The sequence below is a fragment of the Mesoplodon mirus genome (assembly GCF_964341445.2).
Source record: "Mesoplodon mirus genome assembly, chromosome: 8".
In the NCBI taxonomy this organism is placed as follows: Eukaryota; Metazoa; Chordata; class Mammalia; order Artiodactyla; family Ziphiidae; genus Mesoplodon; species Mesoplodon mirus.
The window spans coordinates 99,546,472-99,569,533 of record NC_138984.1 but is presented as its reverse complement, the minus strand read 5'-3'; the positions used below and the strand labels follow the sequence as shown (position 1 = coordinate 99,569,533).

Below are 23,062 nucleotides of genomic sequence, written 5' to 3'. Positions count from 1 at the left end.
TAAATCCACATCCACAGTAGGGAGAATGAGTCTCCATATTTGGAAGGGAGTAGTGTCAAAGAATTTGTGGGAGTATTTTAACCACCAGCGTAATTGATAAAGCAAAAGCCCTGATGGAGGAGGCCAGAGAGGGCAGGGCTGGAAGGGTTAGTGTGGGGCTGTCAGGGGGCCCCTTCCCCTGGGCAGTCCCTTAAATGTTCTCAGATATAGGGAAAGGCAGGGAGTGGGCAGAGCTGGAAGCTGAGGGTGATTTTTCGATCTTTTTTCAATGACACAGATCAAGGTGTTCTGCAGAGTGAGTAGTGGGAGGGAGATTTGAAATAAGAGTGTTGTTGGGTTTTTTTTTCCCAGAAAGAGCTGACCAGGGCCCACTCAAGTGTCCCTGAGCATTTCTAAGGTCGTAGGGGAGGTGCTGGCCCCTATCGTCAAGATGGTGTGACCCATCCTTGGTGTGCTCAGCTTGGTGCTGGGACTTTTCAAGGTGCGAGCAGGAGTCAACAACATTCACAAGACAAGGGTGGACCAGAGGGGTCCACATAGAGTGCAGCTTATTGTACTTTATTTTTGTATTGCGTTTATGGGTACTTATAAAAGCACTTCGTTCCAGAAAAGATGTAAGTCAGTTTCTAGGCAGGCTGGGAGAGAAATGAAGCTTGGATGCCTGGTTGATAGAATGGAGAGAAAAGCAAGGGCTGAGAGGTCGTGATGAAATGAGGGAACAGTTGGCCATGGGCAGAGGGCCGGGTGCTGGCCTGGGGTGTGGCTGGCAGCTGGAGGACATGGCTTCTGAAGTGGAGAAGTTCTGGGACACAGGAAGACCAGGGCCAGTCGTGGGGGAGTGGAGGTCAGTGGAGTCTGGGGACCAGAGGAGTGGGAGTCCAGAACACTTGGCAGGTTCATCCCCCGGGGATGGCAGGACTGGTGGGGGGCACCTATAGGACACATCCTGGTGTCTGGAGAGGGATTATGTCCATGGAGATCCGTGCCATGGGTGAGGGGGTAGAGAGTGACAGAGCTAAAGAACAAGGGTGAGCCTCAGATCCCTACCTGGGGTGGAGAAGTGCGGGGCCAGAGCCACAGTGGGGAGCGAGAGGCAGGCAATGCCCTCTGCGTCTTTCCCACCCACCACCTCATTGCAGTATGTGAGGCGTGGAGATGGACCAGCCTCCCCTTGAAAGAGCTGTAGCCTCAGACCCTTCAAAAGGAATCTCAATCTGATTACTACCGCCTTTTACATTGTAGGCGTTCAACAAATGCTAGGAGGAGTAGATTGCCATAAACATATAACTGCTCACACACTAAGGAAAACTTGGAATAAGAAACTTCTTTGTCCAGCAGAACAGGGTGGCAAAGGCTCTCTGTCACATTCACCCACCACCTTCACCTCTGCTCTCCTCTTACCTCCCAGCTTGGTCTGCTCAACCCCAATGTGCTGACCCCTCCCATCCTTTGCACTTCTCCCTCTGCCTTTGCTAAAGTTGCAGCATCCCTAGACAATCGCTCCCCCCCTCCTTTTATTTTGGTCTAGCGGCTTTCGAGATCTCAGTTCCCTGACCAGGGATTGGACCCGGGCCACGACAGTGAAAGCCCTGAATCCTAACCACTAGACCACCAGGGAACTCCCGAGAAGGGCCCTCTTTCCTTCCACTGTGAATTCTTACAAATCTGGCAAAGCCATTGTCAAAGGACATCCTCTCCAAGAGCTTCGTTCTCTGTTTCACTGAACAACTATTTCCTGGGTCCCTCCTTGGAACAAGTCTGTGTTAGAAGCAGGGAGCATATGATGAACAAAAAATCCAGTACCTGCCTCCCGCTGTTCACTGGGGCAAGGCTGGGGATGGGTGGGGCTCCTCCTTGATATCAGGGCCTCCGCCCTCCCCTCCCTCCCCCTCCCCCTCCCCTCCCTCCCCCTCCCCCCTCCCTTCCCTCCCCCACCTGCTGGCAGCTACACAGGCCCGCCTGTGTGCTCCCAGGGCACGGGGGAGGCCGCCAGGTGCTGCAGACAGGTTTGAAAGGAGGCAGGTCCAGGTTGAATTCCCAACTGTGATCAACGGGTCACCTTTCCTTTGTTGAGTCCCAAGAGTGAAATGGGGGATATCTGTGTTTTGGTGGTGTCCGTGAGGTTTATTTATTTATTTTTGGCTGCGTTGGGTGTTTGTTGCTATGCGTTGGCTTTTTCTAGTTGCGGCGAGCAGGGGCTACTCTTCATTGCGGTGCACGGCTTCTCATCATGGTGGCTTCTCTTGTTGCAGAGCACGGGCTCTAGGTGCACAGGCTTCCGTAGCTGTGGCTCGAAGGCTCTAGAGCGCAGGCTCAGTAGTTGTGGCACACGGGCTCAGTTGCTCCGCGGCATGTGGGATCTTCCTGGACCAGGGCTCGAACCCGTGTCCCCTTCATTGACAGGTGGATTCTTAACCACTGCACCACCGGGGAAGCCCCTGTCCGTGAAGTTTAGATCAAGTATGTTGTGTCTCTAGTTCTGCTGGCTGCTTCCCTCAGCACTCCGTGTGGTGTAGGGTGATGACTGGTATTCACGGATGTCTGACCAGACACAGCTTGAGCTTCTGGATGGCAGGGATGGTGTCCTAAGGATGTTCAGAACCACCGCACTCCCAGTTGAGCCCAGTGCCAAGTGCAAAATAGACATTCAGTAAAGATGAGATAGGATGGATGAAGCTGAGGGAGCCTCCTTTCACACTTGCGGTGGGACTATGACTCATCCGTCCATTCATTGAAGAGTCATTTCTCGGCCCCATGCCAGGTGCTCAGAGCCACGCTGATGAACACACGTGGCTCCTACCCTCCAGGGCTCCAACTCAGGGCCACGAGGACTGACATTCTGCTTTCTCTCTGCACACAGGCTGTCAGGAGTGGCTGCCTCAGGATGTCGGGCTTGAGACTGGTAAGAATTGCATCTCTTCCATCGTGGGGTTGTTCATGGGAGTTGCCAAAGGCTGAGTCAAATCACTCCCAAGGAAAGAAGAAGAGAGGCAATGAGACCCTATAAGGAAAATACCGGAGACAGGGAGTTTGGAGGAAAGAGACAGATTGTATTACCTCAAGAAAATGACCTTGGCCAACCTTTGGGCTTTGGCAGGGGGACCACACTTGCACAGTAATCCCTCACTTATATTCGGGGCTTAAAATGCCCTGACAAAACGCACTACAATATATAAATAGGCAACCAACATGGACCTACTGTATAGCACAGGGAACTATACTCAGTATCTTGTAGTAACCTATAATGCCCTGCACCATTTTACATTCCCACCAACAGTGTACAAGGGTTCCAATTTCTCTACATCCTGAATAACACTTGTTGTTTCCTGTACTTTTTATAATGGCCATCCTAACAGCTGTATTGCTCTCTTCCTGAGATCTTTGTAGGAGGTGTTCAGCCCTCGTATATGATTTGAATTTGTCCTGAATTATCTTATAAGTGAACTTGTCTTTTTGTCTGCTTACCCCTCAAAAAATTATTTCTTTATTTTTGAAGTCCAATAAACTTTATGTCCTAGAGTTGATTTTTCTTGTCATCATTTCAAAGAAATAATGGTGCGTCTTCAATCCATAGATTCAAGGCTTCATTAATTTCTTGAAAGTTGTCTTGAATTTCATATTTAAGTAATTTTTCTGGTTTTTTTCCCGATTTTCTTCTTTGTGCACTTCAATTGTTAGTATTTTTGTCTGTCTTCCATATCTATCCTTTTTTTCCTAATCCTAATTTTGAAAATTTCTCTGTCATTTTGCTCACTTTCTTCCTCCTGTCTTCCATGATCTTTACTACGATTTTAGCGGTGCTTATTCCCCTGTTGTTGCTTCCAGTTTTGCTTTCATCTCTGGCCCATGTTTGCTTCTTTTCCTCCCTTTCTGTCTTGAGCTCTGCCAATTCATGTCCCATCCTTTACAGTTGTCTTGGCTAATTTCTGAGCTCTTGTGCCTCTGCTCTCCACCTCAGTAAGTTTTTTGGAAATCATGGTGAGATACTTGGTCACAACTTTCCACTGCTCTGTGGCAGTTTGTTTTCCACTGGTGAGTGTTATTCACCTGCTCATTTCCTCCTTTTGAATTTCAGTATATTTGCATGTGGACCTCTGCTTGTTCCTTTGGGATTCCTCCGCTTTGAGCAGGGTGAGCTTTTTTGGATTAGAAAGAGGTTCATGTGGGTCAATGCCATGTTGCAGGCCAGGCACAAACCTAGTGAGATTTTAGTCTTTATCTTTCCCCAGCCAGTGGGTTTGGGTAGTACAGGGCTATTCGCAGGGCAAAGACTCTCTTTTTGCACCTCGCAGAGAGAGACTTTCCTGCAAAAACTAGGCCAGGGAAGCTTCCGTTGCCACCTCCCATTAACTTCCTGGCAAGAGTGAGAAAGGGCTGGGAGCAGGGTAGGAGAGAGGGAAGAAGAAAAAGAAGAAGAAGGAGGAGGGGAAAGGGGAGAGAGCATGCCTCAGCCACCTTGGGATCTCTTGGTTGGAAGGGACACCCCCCGGGGAGGTAAGTCTTCAGCAGGAAGGGGAAGGTGGATCAAGGATCTGACCACCGACTCCTCTCTGCTCTCCAGGGTGACCACGTGTGGCTGAACCTCACCTCTGCTGACAAGACCAGCGTGCCCATCGGGGGCATCATCAAAGAAACAAAGCCTGGCAAGATCTTGGTTGAAGATGATGAAGGCAAAGTCAGTACGGCCACGCTCTCCTGAGAGGCTCAGCCTTCTCAGCCCCATTCCTCCACCCCTCCTGGGCCCTGAGCCCCCTCCCTTCTCTGGTGCTGCTCCCAGCACCAGGGATTCCAGAGCCCAAGTCAGGGACCCATGATGTGGCAGGACAGACTGCAGGGAAGTCCCGTCGTGGTGAACATTGTATGTCTATCTTGGGAACTGTTTCTATAGTGAAGAAGCAGGGAGTGTGTTGGCAGATGGAAAATTAGGACAATTAGGGGAGCAGGAAAGCGTGAAGTGGGAAACGGGCTGTGACAGGGAGAAGGGAAGGGCAGGAAGATTGTTTGCAAAGTAAAGGAAGCTGAGTAGGAAGGACAGGAGGAGGGAGGGAAAGGTGAGAAAGATGCATGGAGGGGAGGCCCCAGAATGTGAGGAGGAGGAGGAAGCCCAGCTCACGCTGAGCAAAACAGCCCAGAAGAGAGAGGAGGAAGCTCAGGGTGACCTGCTGGGAAGCGAGCTCCGTCACCTGGGGGGCTGGGGAGCAGCGGGGGAGCGACAGTGGAGACTGGCATGCAGAGTGAGGGGTCCAGCTGGCCATTTAAATCCTCCTTGGGCAAGCCTCTTTGCTGAGGGGCTTCAAAGGGAAGCATGTGGAGACTTGGCCTCCAAGGAGAAAATTCTAGACTGTGACCTGTGAGCCCCACAGATTGGAAGCCAGTCAAATGTTAACAGTAATATTTTCTATTTGCAAAACGATGTCATGCCATTTAAAGAACACTTTTACTTGCACACTTTTATTCCAACCACCTGTGAGGCTCCCCAGCTGCACACTGCCCCTGATCCCAATCACAGCCAAATCTAACTCCTGGCTACACGCTCCTCTGACCCCGGTCTGAACTTCGCCCTTAGCCCCAGTGCACACTGACCCTCAGCCCTAGACGTGTGCTGACTCCAGCCTCGGATTGAGCCGATCCCTTGACCTTCACCACAGACCAACCCTGGCCAGGTGCTGGCCACCAGATCATCTGATCCACTGAGGATGTGGAGGACAGGTTGGCCCAGGACAACCCCCGCTCAGGAAAGCCGTGCCCTTTGTTCCAGGAACACTGGATCCGAGCAGAGGACCTTGGCACCCTCAGCCCCATGCACCCCAACTCTGTTCAGGGCGTGGATGACATGATCCTCCTGGGGGACCTGAACGAGGCTGGCATGGTGCACAACCTCCTGATCCGCTACCAGCAGCACAAGATCTACGTGAGTCCCTCCTGGCCACATGGGGCCCCCTGGTGTGCTGGGGCCACACGTGCTGACTTGGCTGGGGAAGCAAACTATGCCCCGGGCACACCTGGCTCAGTCCCCATTCCCCACGCCCTCATAGTAGGAGGATGCTCATCAATCTCTGCTCCCCAGTCTGAAAAAAGCAGGGGGATAAAGGCTTCGCGTGTACAGAAAGCTGACATGCAGCATGCCAGCTCAGTACCCGGCACATAGGAGACACTCAGTCACTGCTTCCTCTTTGCTCCTCTGTGGCTGAGCAGAAGGCCTGCTCTGATGGCCGAGTGGACTGAAGGCCATGGGGAGTAGTCTTCTGCCTGGTTCCTTCCTAGGTATGTGGCAGAGACAGGGTCACCAGGCAGAAGACCTCTGCCCTCCTATGAAGTAAGTTGTGTGATGACCAGGAGGGCCGTGTAGGTAAATGCGGGTCCTTCTCCCAAAGCCTAGTGGTGGATGGGAGGGTCTCATCTCTGTTCTAATGCAGACCTCCCGGGGAGGTGGTATTCCAACACTGACACCAGCCCTGCCATGAGTGGGTGTGACCCGGGGAAGTCACCACCTGCCTGGGCTTCTCAGAGGGAGGTGGCTCATTGACCTCTGACCAGCCCTGATGCTGGGATGCTCAGAGGAGTGGGAAAGTGAGCAGGGGCCCCCCCGAATAGAGGGCTGGGCTGGGAGAGGAGGAGGAGGAGGCCCTCAGGGGAAGGAGGAGGGGACGGGGCACTCTGAGTCCACTTTGGATGAGTGAGTCTCAGCTCCTGGGACCAAAAACAACAATTATCCAAGTTGAATTGCAGCTTATCTTTTCCAAAGAGCTTACGCTTTCATTCTTTTTGGGTTTTTTTGTTTTTTTTTTTTTTTTGCGGTACACGGGCCTCTCACCGTTGTGGCCTCTCCCGTCACGGAGCACAGGCTCCGGATGCACAGGCTCAGCGGCCATGGCTCACGGGCCCAGCCGCTCCGCGGCATGTGGGATCATCCCAGACCAGGGCACGAACCCACGTCCCCTGCATCGGCAGGCGGACTCCCAACCACTACGCCACCAGGGAAGCCCTATGCTTGCACTCTGTTATCTGGTTGCCATAGTCCTGAGCCAGAGAGATTATCCTCTCCCTTCCTAAAATGAAAACGAAGACACGGATGACGGTTGAGGTCACTGTCCCCATCCCAACCCAGAGGGGCATGCAAGCCCAGTGGAGGCTCCAGATGAGCGGGTGATTCCGAACTAGGGTCCAGGAGGGGTCCAGGAGGGCTACTGTGGTGGCCCAGCCTCACAGAGACCCCTGTGAAAGGCAGGTGAAGACTCACTTCATACCTTCACTCCTTTTTTTTTTTTTTTTGTGGCTGCATTGGGTCTTCGTTGCTGTGCGTGGGCTTTCTCTAGTTGCGGTGAGCGGGGGCTACTCTTCATTGCGGTGCGCGGGCTTCTCATTGCGGTGGCTTCTCTTGTTGCAGAGCACGGGCTCTAGGCGCGTGGGCTTCAGGAGTTGCAGCACGCTGGGCTCAGTAGTTGTGGCGCACGGGCTTAGTTGCTCCGTGGCATGTGGGATCTTCCCATACCAGGGATTGAACTCGTGTCCCCTGCATTGGCAGGCGGATTCCTAACCACTGCACCACCAGGGAAGTCCCCATTCCATCCATTTTTATCAAGCCTCTTCTGAATACCAGACGGAGCGCCAAACATTAAGCACGACCACCTCATTTAATGTCCCTGTGAGCATCCTTATCTTTCCAGGTGAAGGATCTGAGCTGCAAAGGGTCTCGTCTCTCGGTCCAGAATCAGACCCCGCCTTGCGGCCACAGTCAGCCAGCCCTGGTGGCCCTCGGGAGGTGGCATCCAAGGCCAAGATCAGGGCCAGGCAGCACTGATCCTCAGAGTAGGGGTCACTAACCACCTTCTCCCTTCCCCAGACATACACAGGCTCCATCCTTGTGGCCGTGAACCCGTACCAGGTGCTGCCCCTCTACACCGTGGAGCAGGTGCAGCTGTACTACAAGCGCCACGTGGGCGAGCTGCCACCGCACATCTTTGCCATCGCAAACAACTGCTACTTCAACATGAAGAAGAACAAGATGGACCAGTGCTGCATTATCAGGTGAGGTCCTGGGCGGGCAGGCGGGCCAGACACTGCCTCTGAGCATCTCATAAAGGAGGGGGCATCTCCTCTCCCAAAACCTCTCTGGAGTAGCGTGTGACTTAGGGGCTCCCGTTCAACTGCAAACACCCCCCTTCACGGCCAAGAACTCCCCTGCATCTGGCCCCTGTGGCCTCTCCACCCTGAAAAGTCCTTCTGAGGCTGCCTTCCTTCAGAACCTGCTCTTCCACTGTATCATCAGGGCCTGGACCGCCCCAGCCTTCTGTGAATATTTCCTGAGACAAGGAAGGAAGGGTGGGGATGGGTTGGTTTAGAAATGGGACCCAAGATAGGCACTTGGGGTGCAAGGATCCAACAGGTGAGGTCCCTCAAAAACAACCTCAGGGGGACTTCCCTGGCGGTCCAGGGGTTAGGACTTCGCCTTCCAATGCAGTGGACACACGTTCGATCCCTGGTTTGGGAGCTAAGATCCCACATGCCTCAGGGCCAAAACACCAAAACATTACACAGAGCAATATTGTAGAAAGTTCAATAAGGACTTTAAAAATGGTCCACATCAAAAAATCTTAAAAAAAACCAACAACCTCAGGGCAAGTCTCAGGGAGGACAGATCTCAGGTACTTGGGCCCAGAAGGGGCCTCTCCAGTCCAGGTGATGCTGCTGCTTCAGAGACTTGGGCCTGGCTTGTCTTCTCTGCCTTCTGCCCTCCTGGTACCCATGGAAGGGAGGCAGAGAGGGAAAGAAAGTGGGGAGAGGGAATTTGGCTCCAGGACACGTGGCTTAGTTCTCTAGTAGAGTCATCCATGCACTCATTCATTCATTCACTCATTCATTTGTTCATCCATTCACTCACCCATTCATTCACCCATTCATTCACTCATTCATTCATTCATTCGAGGTTCTTTTGTGCTCCAATTCTGTCTCCTGTCCTGTCCTAACATGAGGAGAGAGGAGCAGCAAAGGAAAGGGACTAAAATCCCTGCCTTGTGGACCTTACATTCTAGAAGAGGAGACAGGCAATAAACAAGCAAATTGTTTCAGCATAAGAACTTTGAAGGAAAACACTGCAGGGAAAGAGGAGAAAGAGAGTGATGGGGCCGCTGCTTTAGGTAAAAGGGCAGATCGGACTGGTCTCTCTGAGGAGGGGACGTTGGAACAGAGACTGGAACGAAGTCCTACAGCTTAGGTTATCATGTTTCACGTTGTCAGCAACTCTCTGTAGTAGATACTCCTATTCCTGTTTTACTGCTGGGGAAACCTCCCACCGGTTGACGTTCTTTCCTAGAGACACACAGCTGTTAAACAGGGAGTTTAAACCCAGGGCTCTGGGAAAAGAAGACAGAGCGATGTCTTGCCAGGAAGCCTCACCGCCAGGACAGCAGTGCCTGCAGAAAAGCACAGAGCACCCGGTGGCTGTTTGCATGAGCATCACTTGAGTCAAACTGCCTCCCCGGGGCGCGAGAGAGGCACCTGAGCCCTCTTCTTTTGGAGTCATCTCTACATGCAGGGGTGTTCTCCTGACTGACTTCCCTGGCATAGTGATCAGGGACATTTGGATCAAAACTTTTTTAAAAAATTAGTATTTTCAGAGGAAACCGTATTTGTCTGAGGTTTGCTTCAAAATAGTAGAGGAAGGGAAACAAAACTGGTCAGGAGTTGCATTTCATATCTGTAACTCATTTATTTTGTGGCTGGAAGTTTGTACCTCTTAATCTCTCTCACCTATGTCTTTCCTCCCCCCACCCCTGACCCTCGGGCAACCACCTGCTTGTCCTCCGTATCTATAACTTTGTTGATGTTTTGTTCTGTTTGTTCATTTGTTGTGTTTTTTAGAGTCCACCAGAAATCATACAGTATTTGTCTTTCTCTGTCTGACTTATTTCACTTAGCATAATACCCTCTAGGTCCATTCATGTTGTAGCAAATGGCAAGATTTCATTCTTTTTTATGGCTGAGTAATATTCCATTGTATATATATCATTTAGTCCCTTTACATTTAAAGTAATTGTTAATAGGTATGTACTTATTGTCATTTTGCTAATTGTCTTTGGGTTGCTTTGCAGTTCTTTTTGCTCCTTTCTTCTTCTTTTGCTCTCTTCCCTTGTGATTTCATGACTATCTTTAGCATTATGTTTGGATTCCTTTATTTTTTTATTTTTCTCTGTGTGTATCTATTATAGATTTTTGGTTTGTGGTTTCTGTGAGGTTTATATATTGCTATGTAGATATGTATGTCATATATCATACATATAATCATGTATATAATCATACATATACATGATATATAATACATAATCATACGTATATACATACATATATATACATGATTATTTTAAGTTGCTGATCTCATAAGCTAAAACGTATTTTAACAACACTGCATTTTTACTCCCCCCACCCATTTACTATTTTCCACATCATATTTTATATCCTTTTGTTTTGTATATCCCTTGACTACTTATTGTGGATTTAACTCCTTTTGTCTTTTAACCCTCCTACTAGCTTTGTATGTGGTTGACTTACTACTTTTACTGTATATTTACCTTTACCTGTGAGCTTTTTTCCTGTCATAATTTTCATGTTTCTAGTAGTGGCCTTTTCTCTTTTGCTTAGAGAACTCCCTTTAACATTTGTTGGAAAGCTGGTTTGGTGGTGCAGAATTGCTTTAGCTTTTGCTTGTCTGTAAAGCTTTTGATCTCTCCATCAAATCTGAATGAGAGCCTTGCTGGGTAGAGTATTTTTGGTTGTGTTTTCCCTTTCGTCACTTCAAATATATTGTGCCACCCCCTCTGGCCTGAAGAGTTTCTGCTGAAAAGTCAGCTGATAGCCTTATGGGAGTTCCCTTTTATGTTACTTGTTGCTTTTCCCTTGTTACTTTTAATATTTTCTCATCCCATTATCATTTTAATTACAATGTGTCTTGGTGTGGTCCTCACTGGTTGATCCTGCTTGGGTCTCTCAGTGCTTCTTGGACCTGGATGTCTGTTTCCTTTCTCAGGTTAGGGAAATTTTCAGCTATTATGCCTTCAAATATGTTTTCTGCCCCTTTCTCTCTCTCTTCTCCTTCTGGGACCCTTGTAATGTGAACGTTAATATGCTTGATGTTGTCCCAGATTAAACTGCCCTCATTTCTTTTCATTCTTTTTCCTGTTGAGCATCAGTGATTTCCACTACTCTGTCTTCCAGCTTGCTGATCCATGTCTCTGTATCATCTGATCTACTGCTGTTCCTTCTAGTGTATCTAGCTGATGGGTGGGGCCAGTTCCTGACATGGCTAGCGACAGGGTCTGGGATGTCCCAAACCTGGCTTCGGCCTGTTGGTGAGTGGGGCTGCATCTCAGGGTGTCCTGGGGCTATTGCCGGCTCACTGTGGACAGAACTGGGTTCCCAAGGTGTCTCAGAGCTGGTGTCAACCTGCTGGTAGGCAGGGCCCAGGGATTTCCAGGCTTTGGCCTGTTGGTGGGTGTGGGCTGGTCCCAGGGGTCCCTGAGGCTAGTGCCGGCTCACTGGTGGGTGAGGCTGGGTTCCAAGTCCTCTGGTGGACAGAGCCAGGTCCTAGGGCAGCTGTCTGGGGGGTCTTAAAGCAGCCTCCTGCTGGTGGGTGGGGCTGTGTCCCCACCTAGCAGTTGCTTGGCCTGAGATGCCCCAGCACTGGCAGCAACAGGCTGTTGAGGTCTTGGCACTAATGAGCTAGAGGGAGGGTTCCACAATGGCACCCACCAGCCCCAGTGTCCACTTGGTCAACAAGCTCCCCAAATGGCTGCCACCAGTGTCCGTGTCCTCAGGGGGAGCTGCAGTTGCCCCTTGCCTTCAGGAGACTCTCCAAGATCAGCAGGTCTGACCCAGCCTCCTTTCAAATCACTGCTTCTGCCCCAGGCAAGCAGTGTGAGGTTTTGTGTGCACCCTTTAGGAGTGGAGTCTCTATCTCCCACAGCTCTCTGGCTCTTCTTAAAGTAGTTCCCACGGGTCTTCAAAGGCAAACAATGTGAGGGTTTGTCTTCCTGGTTCAGGAGCCCAGTGCGGGGTTCGCTCCTTGGGAAGAACCTCTATAATTGTAATTATTCTTCCACTCGTGGGTCACCCACCCAGGGGTATGGGTCTTGACTATACTGCATCTCTGCCCCTCCTACCATCTCATTGTTGTTCCTTCTTTGTTGTTGTTGGATTGGTTGTTTTTGAGTTGATATAATTTAACTGTGAACTAAATGTATTTTATCCTTTAAACATAATGCCATTTAACATTTAGTCCCGAGACAATTAAGCAAATATTTTTTGTTTGTTTTGTTTGGTTGTTGTTGCTGTTTTCGGGTTTTTGTCTTTTTAATTTTATTAGAGTAGAGTTGATTTACAATGTTGTGTTCGTTTCAGGTGTACAGCAAAGTGATTCAGTTATACATACACATATATTCATTCTTTTTCAGATTTTTTTCTCATGTAGGTTATCACAGAATATTGAGTCGAGTTCCCTGTGCTGTGATTCCTTCTTTATGTATTTAGTTAAAGAATTTCTTTTCCTCTAGTCTTCCAGTTTTTGTCATCAATAATTTCTCTGTAAATAGTTGTAATTTGGGGGGACTTCCCTGGTGGTCCAGTGGTAAAGAATCCGCCTTACAATGCAGGGGACGTGGGTTCAATCCCTGGTCAGGGAACTAAGATCCCACATGCCGTGGAGCAACTAAGCCCGCACACCACAACTACTGAGCTCACGTGCCTCAACTAGAGAGCCTGCGTGCCACAAACTACAGAGCCCACGTGCCCTGGAGCTCAAGCACCACAACTAGAGAGAGAAAATCTGCCCACCACAACTAGAGAGAAGCCTGCGAGCCGCAAAGAAAGATCCCGCATGCCTCAATGAAGATCCTGTGTGCTGCAGCTAAGACCCAACACAGCCAAAAATAAAATAAATAAATAACGAATAAATCTTTTAAACAAATAAATAGCTGTAATTTTGGGGGGCTCGTGGCAGGAGGCAAGCTAAGGGTCCTCAAGGTCCTTCTCTAGCACCATCTTGGCCACTGCACTGCCCTAAAATATGAAAAAAACTTGTTTTCATATTTTACCATTATGAAATTAATATATATATTCACTATGAAAATTTTAGAAAATTTCAGAAAACTACTCTCAGCAAAAATATTGCTAGACATTTTTGGAAGAAAAAGCTTCCTCTACCCACTTGGTTAAAATTTTACTGAATACTACCTACATTTACCACTTCACTTAACTAGTAAGCATTGCTCATGTGACTGCAGGCTCTGTGCAGACCTGGATTAAGTGGCTGTTCAATGTTCTCTGACTGAATGGACCATAACTAATTTCCCCCATTTTTGTTGCTTCCCATGTTCCACAATTGCAATGATAAATAAATAATGCTTTAATGAGCAGGAAGCTTTGTGGAGAAGGCTTTTTCTGATTTTAGGAGTCTTTCCTTAGACTAATGGCTGAATAATTCTGAAGGGTTTTGATACCTATGCCAGACTGCTTTCCCAAAAGGCTGATGCAGTTCCCCCTCTGGCCAGCATGACCTCACTGCTCACAGAGAGAACATACCACCATACCTGCATAGTCGAGCAGGAAAGATGAACACACTAATAAACTAACACAAAGTAGGCAGGGGACGTCAGGGAGAACGCAGTGGGATTTCTGCACAGGGAGAGAGCATCCTTGTTCAGACAGGCCCAGAAAGCGGGCCTGTGGTGGGTTTGCAGGAGAGTTGACAGGTGTTGAAAACTAGTTGTTCTATTGACTGACGTTCCTGCATGCCCTCTGTGCAGTGGCGAGTCTGGAGCAGGGAAAACAGAGACCACCAAGCTCATCCTGCAGTTCCTGGCCACCATCAGCAGCCAGCATTCGTGGATTGAGCAGCAGGTCCTGGAGGCCAACCCCATCCTGGAAGGTATGCAGTCACCCATGGGACCAGCCTCCTTTCCAGGACCTGTGGGCTGGCACCTTCCTGCCAGGGGGTGCCTGTGGGGAAGGGCAGGATAAGCCATACTCTTTAAGCGACTTCTCAGGATTCCTCAGGACACAAAAGGCAAGGATGGGGTGGATGGTAGCATAGGCGCTTCTGGGAAGCACAGAGAAGAAAGACCGATGATCTGGTGAGCTTTCACAGGTGGGATTTCCATGGAACCTTAACAAGTATTCCTTTTAAAAAGGGCTCCAAGGGACTTCCCTGGCGGTCCAGTGGTTAGGACTCTGCGCTCGTACTGCAGGGGATGTGGGTTCGATCCCTGGTCAGGGAACTAAGATCCTACATGTCGTGTAATGCAGCCAAAAAGTAAAAAATAAAATAAAAAAATAAAAAGGGCTCCAAGATGAAATCAATTTGGGAAATGCTGGGAATGAATTATTGATACAAGGAAGGATCCCAAATGCATTCTGCTAATAAGAGTAGCCTGATCCTCTATTTTTTTCAATTATGTGTGCAGATGAGGATGTGTGTGCAAAGGATCTTACTTAATACAGTCACAGCATAAAACCTTGCAGAAACAGCTCTATGGAATGCACTTTGGATCGTGTCGCAGCCCAAATGCCATCTGGTCTAAGCTCCTTATCTGTGCCCTGACCCGTGCCAGCTCTTGCCACTCTCTCTGCGAGCTTGCCCTCTCTAACCCAGCCTCCACCCTACAGCCTGAGCAATCTTTCTAAAATGTAAATCTGCCTCCACATTCCCTCAGAAGGTTTCCTGCTTCCCCCGTCACCTGTGGGACTAATTCCAAACTTCTTAGCTTGGCATTCAAGGCTCTGTGCTACTGGGCTCCGCCTGCTAACAGTTCCATCCATCTTCCACTGCTTTCCTCCTGTATCCTATGGTCCAGCCGAATTTCCCTCCCTGGAAGCACACCCCATGCTTTCTGACCTCTGAACCTTTAGCTGCACTTTGCCTTCCTCTTAGCAAACCCTTGGCTGCCACCACTGTCCACTGTAATCCTACCCATCCTTCGAGTCTGGGCTTGGCCACCTCCTCTGAGAAGCCTTCCCAGAGGACCCCAGTAAAAGTAAATTTTCTCTTCTCTGCTCCCATCATGGGCATCATCCGTTGGCCCTCAGCCTTCGGAAATGCCAAGACGATCCGAAACGACAACTCAAGCCGCTTTGGGAAGTACATCGACATCTACTTCAACCCCAGTGGGGTGATTGAGGGGGCGTGCATTGAGCAATTTCTCCTGGAGAAATCCCGGGTCTGCCGGCAGGTAAGGCCTCCACCTGCTCCACTGGTCCTGGGGGAATCTCCCCCCACCCCAGGATGGGAGTCAGGGGATTGGGGAGGCTTCCAAGAGGGGTCCCTTCCATCACTCTCACCCCTCCTTTCCTCCGCCCCAGACCCCCACAGGCCTTAGGTTGCTGTCGTTGAACCCTGGTCCGAGATGGGCCAAGGACCCTTAGAAGTGGATAATGATGGTCCTTCCCCAATATCCAAGGAAATGATTTATTCAAGGATTTTCTCTCTTGAATTTTCCATCTATATAGTTGTCTTCATCCTTTGGTGCTTACTACTCTTCACCTCTACTAGAATTAATTCTGAGGCCAGGCCAGTCCCTGTCTGGGGGTGGATGTATCTTCAGGTGTGTTGGGGTCCCTGGCAGGAGGACCTAGATGACACCGTCTAAAAGACCACCTGCAGGAAATGAGGTGGCATGTGGTCTGTGTCGTCAACACAGGGCCTTGTACTCACAGGGGCCCGGTCTTGGTTTGATGCTCTGTTGTTGCCATCTTGAAATTCTTAATAACTCTTTAGCAAGAAGCCCCATCCTTTCATTTTGCACTGTGCCCCACAAATCAAGTAGACATTCCTGGGTAACAAGGAACCCAAAGTGTGGCAGCCACATCGGCTGAGTTAACACGGCTTTGTTGGGGGTAGGCTGCTCTCTCATATGATGGTATAACCCCTAACACGTGTGTGCATGAGCACACATGTACCACACACACACGATGTTTCAGATTAGGGATATGCCACCAAAGGGACTGGCGCTGTATGTTAGGACAGACAGACACCTGGGCAAGCTGAAGAAGGAAGCGTACCTTTAGTGACCCCCACCTGGTGCCAGGTGTTTCCCCTGCATTATCTCATTAGACCTTCACAACAACCATGAGAGATGGGTCTCTTTCTCCCCACTGTATAGATGAAGAAACTGAGTCCAGGTAAGTTAAGTAACTTACCCAGGGTCACAGAACTAGTAGAAGGTAGTCTCTCCGACTCCAAATTCTGCCCTTTCCAGAAGCTTATAATTCTTCGCACAGTGGTTGGTGAATTCAGAGAATTTGTTCCTCAAAGAGGTACCCCAGAATGGACAGGAGACTTCTAAAGCAGATCAGAGACAGTCCTGTCCATAAGATTAAAATATTTTGGCATATCTACACTGTGGAATGCTGGGCAAGTTAAAAGGATGAGGAGGTGTGTCTGTGTCCGTGTAGACAGACGGCTAAGAGACCCGTTTAGATGAAAAAAAGAGGAAGCTGAAGAACAATAAGTATGTTCTTGCCTAAAAAATAAAAATAAACTTTTTATAGATATACTCTAAGTAAATACATTAGTGATGTCTAGAAAGGAACACAGACCATCAAACTGTTCTGAGGAGGTCATCTGAGGAGTCAAGCTGGGGCGGAAAGAAACTCACCCTTTAAGACTCTATACTTGGAATTGTTTGAATTTCACAACGGGGATGCGAAATAAAGTTTAAAAATAATGTTTAGGGCTTCCCTGGTGGCACAGTGGTTGAGAGTCCGCCTGCGGATGCAGGGCACACGGGTTCGTGCCCCGGTCCGGGAATCCCACATGCCGCGGAGCGGCTGGGCCCGTGAGCCATGGCCGCTGAGCCTGCGCGTCCGGAGCCTGTGCTCCGAAACGGGAGAGGCCACAACAGTGAGAGGCCCGCGTACCGCAAAAAAATAAAAATTAAAAAATAATATTTAAAAATGCAGAGGCCCAGCTAGGTAAACCTGTGGATGTCAGGTCCTGGGGGTCACAAGGTGAATAGGACGGCTTCACCGTAGACTGTAAAGAGTCCGGGGTTCTGAGTCAGAGGGCCCGGGTCTGAATCTGGACTCACTGCCTCACCTGTGACTCCGGGCTGCGAGGAGCGGTCAGGATGCTGGGAAGCCCCGGGGAGGGACGAGTTCCAAGGGCAAGGTGGCCTTTCCGCGCAGAACAGTCAGGATGAGCTGGCCTTGGAGGAGGACAGCGACCAGGCATGGCCATCCCTCAGGTCAATGCCGGGGCCCTACCTGCTGAGGAAGGAAGCTGGGACAGGGGTGGGGGCAGGAGACAGTCCTGAGGCCCCGCAGCCTCAGGGGAGATGCTTACACGCTCCCTGGAACTCCCTCCCGTCTAGGCCCCGGAGGAGCGGAACTACCACATCTTCTACTGCATGCTCATGGGGATGAGCGCAGAGGAGAAGAACCTGCTGTGCCTGGGCACGCCCTCTGACTACCACTACCTGACCATGGTGAGGCCCGCGCTGCCCCTTGCCTCCTCGCCCCTCCCCTTCTCGCCTGCCCCCCCCACGCCCTGCCCCGCCTCTCCCCGCCCCTTCCAGTCTTGCTGCCTCCCCACGCCTCAGCAGCCCCACCCCCACCCTGTGGCCTGGGGCGCTGGGAAGAGGAGGAGACCTGGTGCAGGTTTCGGTTCAACCTTCCTTTCTCTCCCCGCCTCTCCCCTCCCCTTCTCCCCTCCCCTTCCTACCCCTTCCCTCCTCTCCCTGCTCCTCCCCTCCCCTCCCCGCCTCTCCCTTCCCCTCCCCCCTCCCCTTCCTACCCCTTCCCTCCTCTCCCTGCCCCTCCTCTCCCTGCCCCTCCTCTCCCCTCCCCTCCCCGCCTCTCCCCTCCACGCCTGTCCCCTCCTTGCCTCTCAATAACAATGAGGAAGAAGGAAGAAGGGCCCGCTCCTGCTCAACCCTTGGTTCACAGCCTCATAAAAGCCCAAACGGTGGTCGGGCCCCTGGGCAGGGACTGAGGACTCCCCTTTAACATCCTCCACTCCACCCTTCCTGTGTTTGGCTCCACTTTACGGCCATCAGAGGCTTACCCTTGTCCGCGTGCTTCCTTGTTTCCTGCTGAACCCACGGTCCCGCCCCACAAGCCTCATCTTCCTTTGGTCCCTGTGGACAGAAGGCTCTGAAACCCTCGTTTCATTCCACTCACCATCCTCGTAGGTGCCGCTAGAACTTGAGCTCCAGGAGAGCAGGGGCCCTGCTCGCTGCGTCCCCAGGCACGAACAGTGTAGCACAAGCAGCCATCAGGCTCACCTTGCTGCCGAGGGAATGAATGAAACCCACGTCTTGACCCTGTGTCCTGCCTAAGCCCTCTCTCCTGGGTCTCTGTCTGGAGGCCTTCATATCTCTTGCCTAGACCATGGTGCTGGCTTCCTCCTGGGTCCCCCGCCTCTCTCCAGACTTGACCCCAATCTGTCATCCAGCCTGAGACCTACCACAGAGCAAGTCTGACAGACCAGGTCTCTCATTACAGCTCTTCAGGGGCTCCTTGTGGCTCCTGGGCAAGGTTTCCAAGTCCCTCCAGAACCCACCATCCACCAACCTCTCCCCCTCAACGGCGACGCCAGGCTCCTTGCAGCTTCCACCCGTGCCTCCCACCTCACTGCCCAGTTCTGGCCGTTTCTCCCCTGTGCTGCTATGAAGCTCAGCCTGTGGGACCGCTCAGATGCCTCCTCCAGGAAGCCTTTCCCCAGCTCCCAGGAGGCCGGCCCAGCCCCCTTTGGTCTCAGCGTCTGTAACAGCCTATGACCCCGCCATCTGCTTTGTGCCTCCCCTCCTGAATGCAACAGCACCCAGGGCAGGGCCTGGTCTCTCCATTTCTGAATTCCCAACACATAGCCCAGGGGCTGGCATACAGTGAGCCTTGGAAAGTGTTTGTTAAAGGAATGAGCCCGTGATGTTCCTGCACCCCCCCCTAGAGGGTAAGGCAGGCGTTACCATGGATGGCTAACAAATAGAGGCTCAGAGAAGCCGAACGACTTGGCCGTGGCCACACAGCTGTCAAGCTACCATAGCACGCTGCGTCTGTGTCACCACTGTTCCGCTTCTGTGTATTTTCTTTTTCTTTTTTAAGAATATTTATGTGCTTGTTTATTTATTTATTTTTGGCTAATTTGGGTCTTTGTTGCTGTGTGCGGGCTTTCTCTAGTTGCAGCAAGCGGGGGCTACTCTTCATTGTGGTGCGCGGGCTTCTCATTTTGGTGGCTTCTCTTGTTGCAGAGCATGGGCTCTAGGTGCGCGGGCTTCAGTAGTTGTGGCACGCGGGCTCAGTAGTTGTGGCACACGGGCTTAGCTGCTCTGCGGCACGTGGGATCTTCCCCGACCAGGGCGCGAACCTGTGTCCCCCTGCATTAGCAGGTGGATTCTTAACCACTGTGCCACCAGGGAAGCCCTTCTGTGTATTTTTTGAGCTTGGGCCTCCAGGTGGCCCCTTGGGATCCACCCGGAGCCAGTGCAGTATCACTTACCAGGGCCCTTGGGCTGAATCCCTGATGCATCCCTGCCTTGCTTGCCCTACAGTGGAGGAGGTAGGGTGTGGGGTGGCCCCAGAAACCTGATGGGCCCGATCTTGCAGGGGAACTGTACCTCCTGTGAGGGGCTCAATGACGCCAAGGACTATGCCCACCTCCGCTCAGCCATGAAGATCCTCCTGTTCTCCGACTCCGAGAACTGGGACCTCAGCAAGCTGCTGGCTGCCATTCTCCACCTGGGGAATGTGGAGTTCATGGGTAATGCTGTTTCCACCCAGAGTACACCCCCTGGGGAGGAAGAATGGGGGGACTGGGACAGAGGAGGAAAAAATCCCTGCGGGTCCTCACCCAAAGGACCCACCAAAGTCACAGCATCTTGGGAAAGTTCATTGAAAATTTTAGCTATGATTTTGGAGGCCTTGTGGGGTTAGGGGGAAGATGCCAAAGCTTAGGGCCCTCCAAAGGTGAAGACTGATCAGTCACCCCCCACTTTTGGCTGGGAACCCAAAGGGTGAACCAGAGTAAGCAAAGCCATGTGTGAATTTACAAACCAGTTTGTAAGCATCCAGTTGGTCTGGGGATTAAGGTGTCCTGGCTTGTTAGTGCCTCCAAGTGCCTGACTGACAGAGTTGCTGACAATCCTCTATGGAAGAAAATAGCATCAACCTAGATCACAAATTATTCCTTTAAACAGTTTCAAACACAGCATCCAGCATGCCTCCAAAAATAAACAAGAACAAGGAAATGAGATACCATGAGCAAGAATCAGCAGACGTAATAGACAATAGAAACAGAGCCACATAGATTTCAGAGATTGGAATTACTGAGCACAGACCACGAAGCAGCTATGCTTGCTTTGTTCAAGAAAAGAAAAAACCAAGCTTGAAAATTTAGACAGGGAACTGGAAACTATAAAAAACAGTGACATTACAGATTTAAAAAGGAACCACATAGAAATTCTAAAGTAAAAAAAAAAAAAACAACCCAAGATGAACTCAATGGATAGTTTAACAGCCAGTTTTTTTAATATATATACTTTAAACTATTTATTTACTTTTGGCTGCATTGGGCCTTCATTGTGGTGTGCGGGCTTCTCACTGAGGTGGCTTCTCTTGTTGCAGGGCACAGGCTCTAGGCATGCAGGCTTCAGTAGTTGTGGCACGTGGGCTCAGTAGTTGTGGCACACGGGCTTAGTTGCTCCACAGCATGTGGGATCTTCCCGGGCCAGGGCTCGAACCTGCGTCCCCTGCATTGGCAGGCAGATTCTTAACCACTGCACCACCAGGAAAGTCCCTAACGGCCAGTTTTATAATGTGAAAAAGGAGGAAATGTCAGAAGAAACTGTGTGTACAGCATGGAGAGATAAAAAGATGGAAAATATAAAAGAGAGAGTAGGAGACCTAGAAGATACAGTGAGAAGATGTAGTATACATTTAATTCGAGTTCTAAAGGAAAAGACAAGGATGGGGCATACACAACATTTGAAGAGATTATGGCTGGCTTTAGATCTAATGAAAGACACCAATTCATAGAGCAGTGAGGAAAAGATGGACTTTTCAATAAACCGTTCTAGAGCGATTGGGTATTCATATAGAAAACATGAACTTAACCACTGTCTCACAGAATATGAGGAAATCTACTCCAGGCAAGTTGTTGCTAGGTGACCATGTAATGAACCAGACGTGGGTGCTGACAAGCAGGGGGCTTCAGGACATGGAAGAGAATAAAATGTGATATGGAAGAAATGAAGCCAAGTGAAAGAATACAGACAATTACAGATCACACACAAAATTTAAAAACAGGTAAAATTAAATGCTACAAAGGAATGCAGGTAGTTAGATGACTCACAGGTAAACAGGTAAAATGCTGTTTAGGGATTCATATGTAGGTAGTAAAAAGATAAAGAGAAAATAGGGAACTGGTTTCCATGGAGGTCAGGAGAATACTGCGTCTTGTGGAGGAACTGGTCCGAGCAGGAAAGGATGTAGGAGGCTCCGGGTGTTAGCGAGGCTCTGGGTTTTGGCTTCAGTGGTCGTTACACAATGTTGACTTAATAATTATCCGTTATAACATGCCCTTGGATTTTGTGCATTTAAAAAAATCTGTATGCTTTATTTTACAATTTTTTAAAGTTTAAAAAAGAAAAGAAAATACAGAAACAGCATTCCTCCCTCCCCCCAGCTCAGCAGCCCTAGGGTGGAGGGACTCAAAGGGGAGGGACTTGAACTAGGAGGTGGGTCAGGAGACGTGCAACAGAGCTGGGTCCGGCTTCCAGCCACTCCCCCGCTCAGCTCTGTGCTCGTTTAACCAAACGAATGAACACGCCTAGGTTTCTATGGACAGCAGAGTGGATGGAAGGGGACTGATGGCTGATTTTCTCCTTCAGTAGACCCCACCTGCCCCACAAGCACCTTCTCCCTCCAATAACTTCAAACTCCCCTTTGAGTCAGGGTCCCGATCTCAGCAGAGGGGGACATACCCTGTTAACAGTAGTTACAGCTAAGGTGTTGATAGGTCCCCAGGGAGGCCTCGGCTCTCAGAGGGGGTCTGGGAGAGGCAGTGCTTCCCTCCTGGGGGCGGTTGTCTCTAAGTGTGGATCTGGGGCTGCCTTCCTGCGGCCTTGTCCCATCACGTCAGGCCAATTTGCCTCTCAGGGTCATTGCTTCTCTCTGCAGCTGCGGTCTTCGAGAACCTGGACTCCTCTGACGTGATGGAGACGCCCGCCTTTCCTACCGTGATGAAGTTACTGGAGGTGACTGGGCTGTTATGTCCGCCAGCTTCCATTTTCGTGAGGAGCCCGGGGCTCTGGGCTGACAGCCCTTCCCAGGCTCTAGTTCCTTCCTCCTACCCCTCTCCCAGGCCCTCCGCTCACCCCCTGAGCTCCCTGGTGGAGCGTTGCAGGCCCTGGGGGTGGGAATCAGGGTGGGGCCGTGGAGCTAACCATTAACCAAGTCCTGGAAATGATCAGTTTGGCTTGAACGTGGGTTTCTTCCCTTTTCCCTGACCCTCCTGCTCTTCTGTGGCCTTTACTCAACTTTCCACCCCACCCAGACCCCAGGCTCTCCCCACTCACACAATCTGATGTCCTTACATCAAAAGGTCCCTGCCCCGTGTCCTGGTCCCCGGGGCTTCTCCATGAGTTGTGCTATTATGGGCCGGTGGAATGTGCTCAGACCATTCACCCTACACGTTATTAAGGAGACCAAATAGAGCGTTGACTAGGAGGATGAGCAATGGGGCATTGTAATGTCCTCCACATCACACCCCACTGGCAGGTCCAGTGGGAAATTAATAGAATCAGAAGGGGAGGGGAATAAAGCAATCACATTAGGTGGGCATGTTTTGCTGCTAATGTTCTTCATGTGGTCAGGGCTCTCAGAAACCTTCGGTTTTTGCTGGTTCAGTCTTCCCCACATGGTGGGAGGGACTCCATCCAGATTCGTCTTGCTCCCTTGGGTCTTCAGCCTCCAGGCAGGAGTGACGTCAGTTGGGGACGTATCCAGATGTCAATGGCCAGGCCTCAGAGCCCTTCCTTCCCATTGTTTCCCAGGGTCCACCCAATGGCGGACCCAGCAC

General features: G+C 50.5%; 1 protein-coding gene across 1 annotated transcript in view; it reads left to right on the top strand.

Moving 5' to 3' along the window:
- MYO7B (myosin VIIB) overlaps window positions 1–23,062 on the top strand; it is a 91,832-nt gene that overhangs the window by 20,445 nt on the left and 48,325 nt on the right. The window contains exons 2-10 of the mRNA XM_082630160.1: window positions 2,861–2,902; window positions 4,562–4,675; window positions 5,759–5,911; window positions 7,844–8,028; window positions 13,797–13,918; window positions 15,076–15,218; window positions 17,358–17,471; window positions 19,591–19,744; window positions 22,162–22,238. Of these exons, the coding sequence (XP_082486286.1) occupies window positions 2,885–2,902; window positions 4,562–4,675; window positions 5,759–5,911; window positions 7,844–8,028; window positions 13,797–13,918; window positions 15,076–15,218; window positions 17,358–17,471; window positions 19,591–19,744; window positions 22,162–22,238 (1,080 nt within the window). The 5' untranslated portion in view covers window positions 2,861–2,884. The remainder of the gene's footprint in view (window positions 1–2,860; window positions 2,903–4,561; window positions 4,676–5,758; window positions 5,912–7,843; window positions 8,029–13,796; window positions 13,919–15,075; window positions 15,219–17,357; window positions 17,472–19,590; window positions 19,745–22,161; window positions 22,239–23,062) is intronic.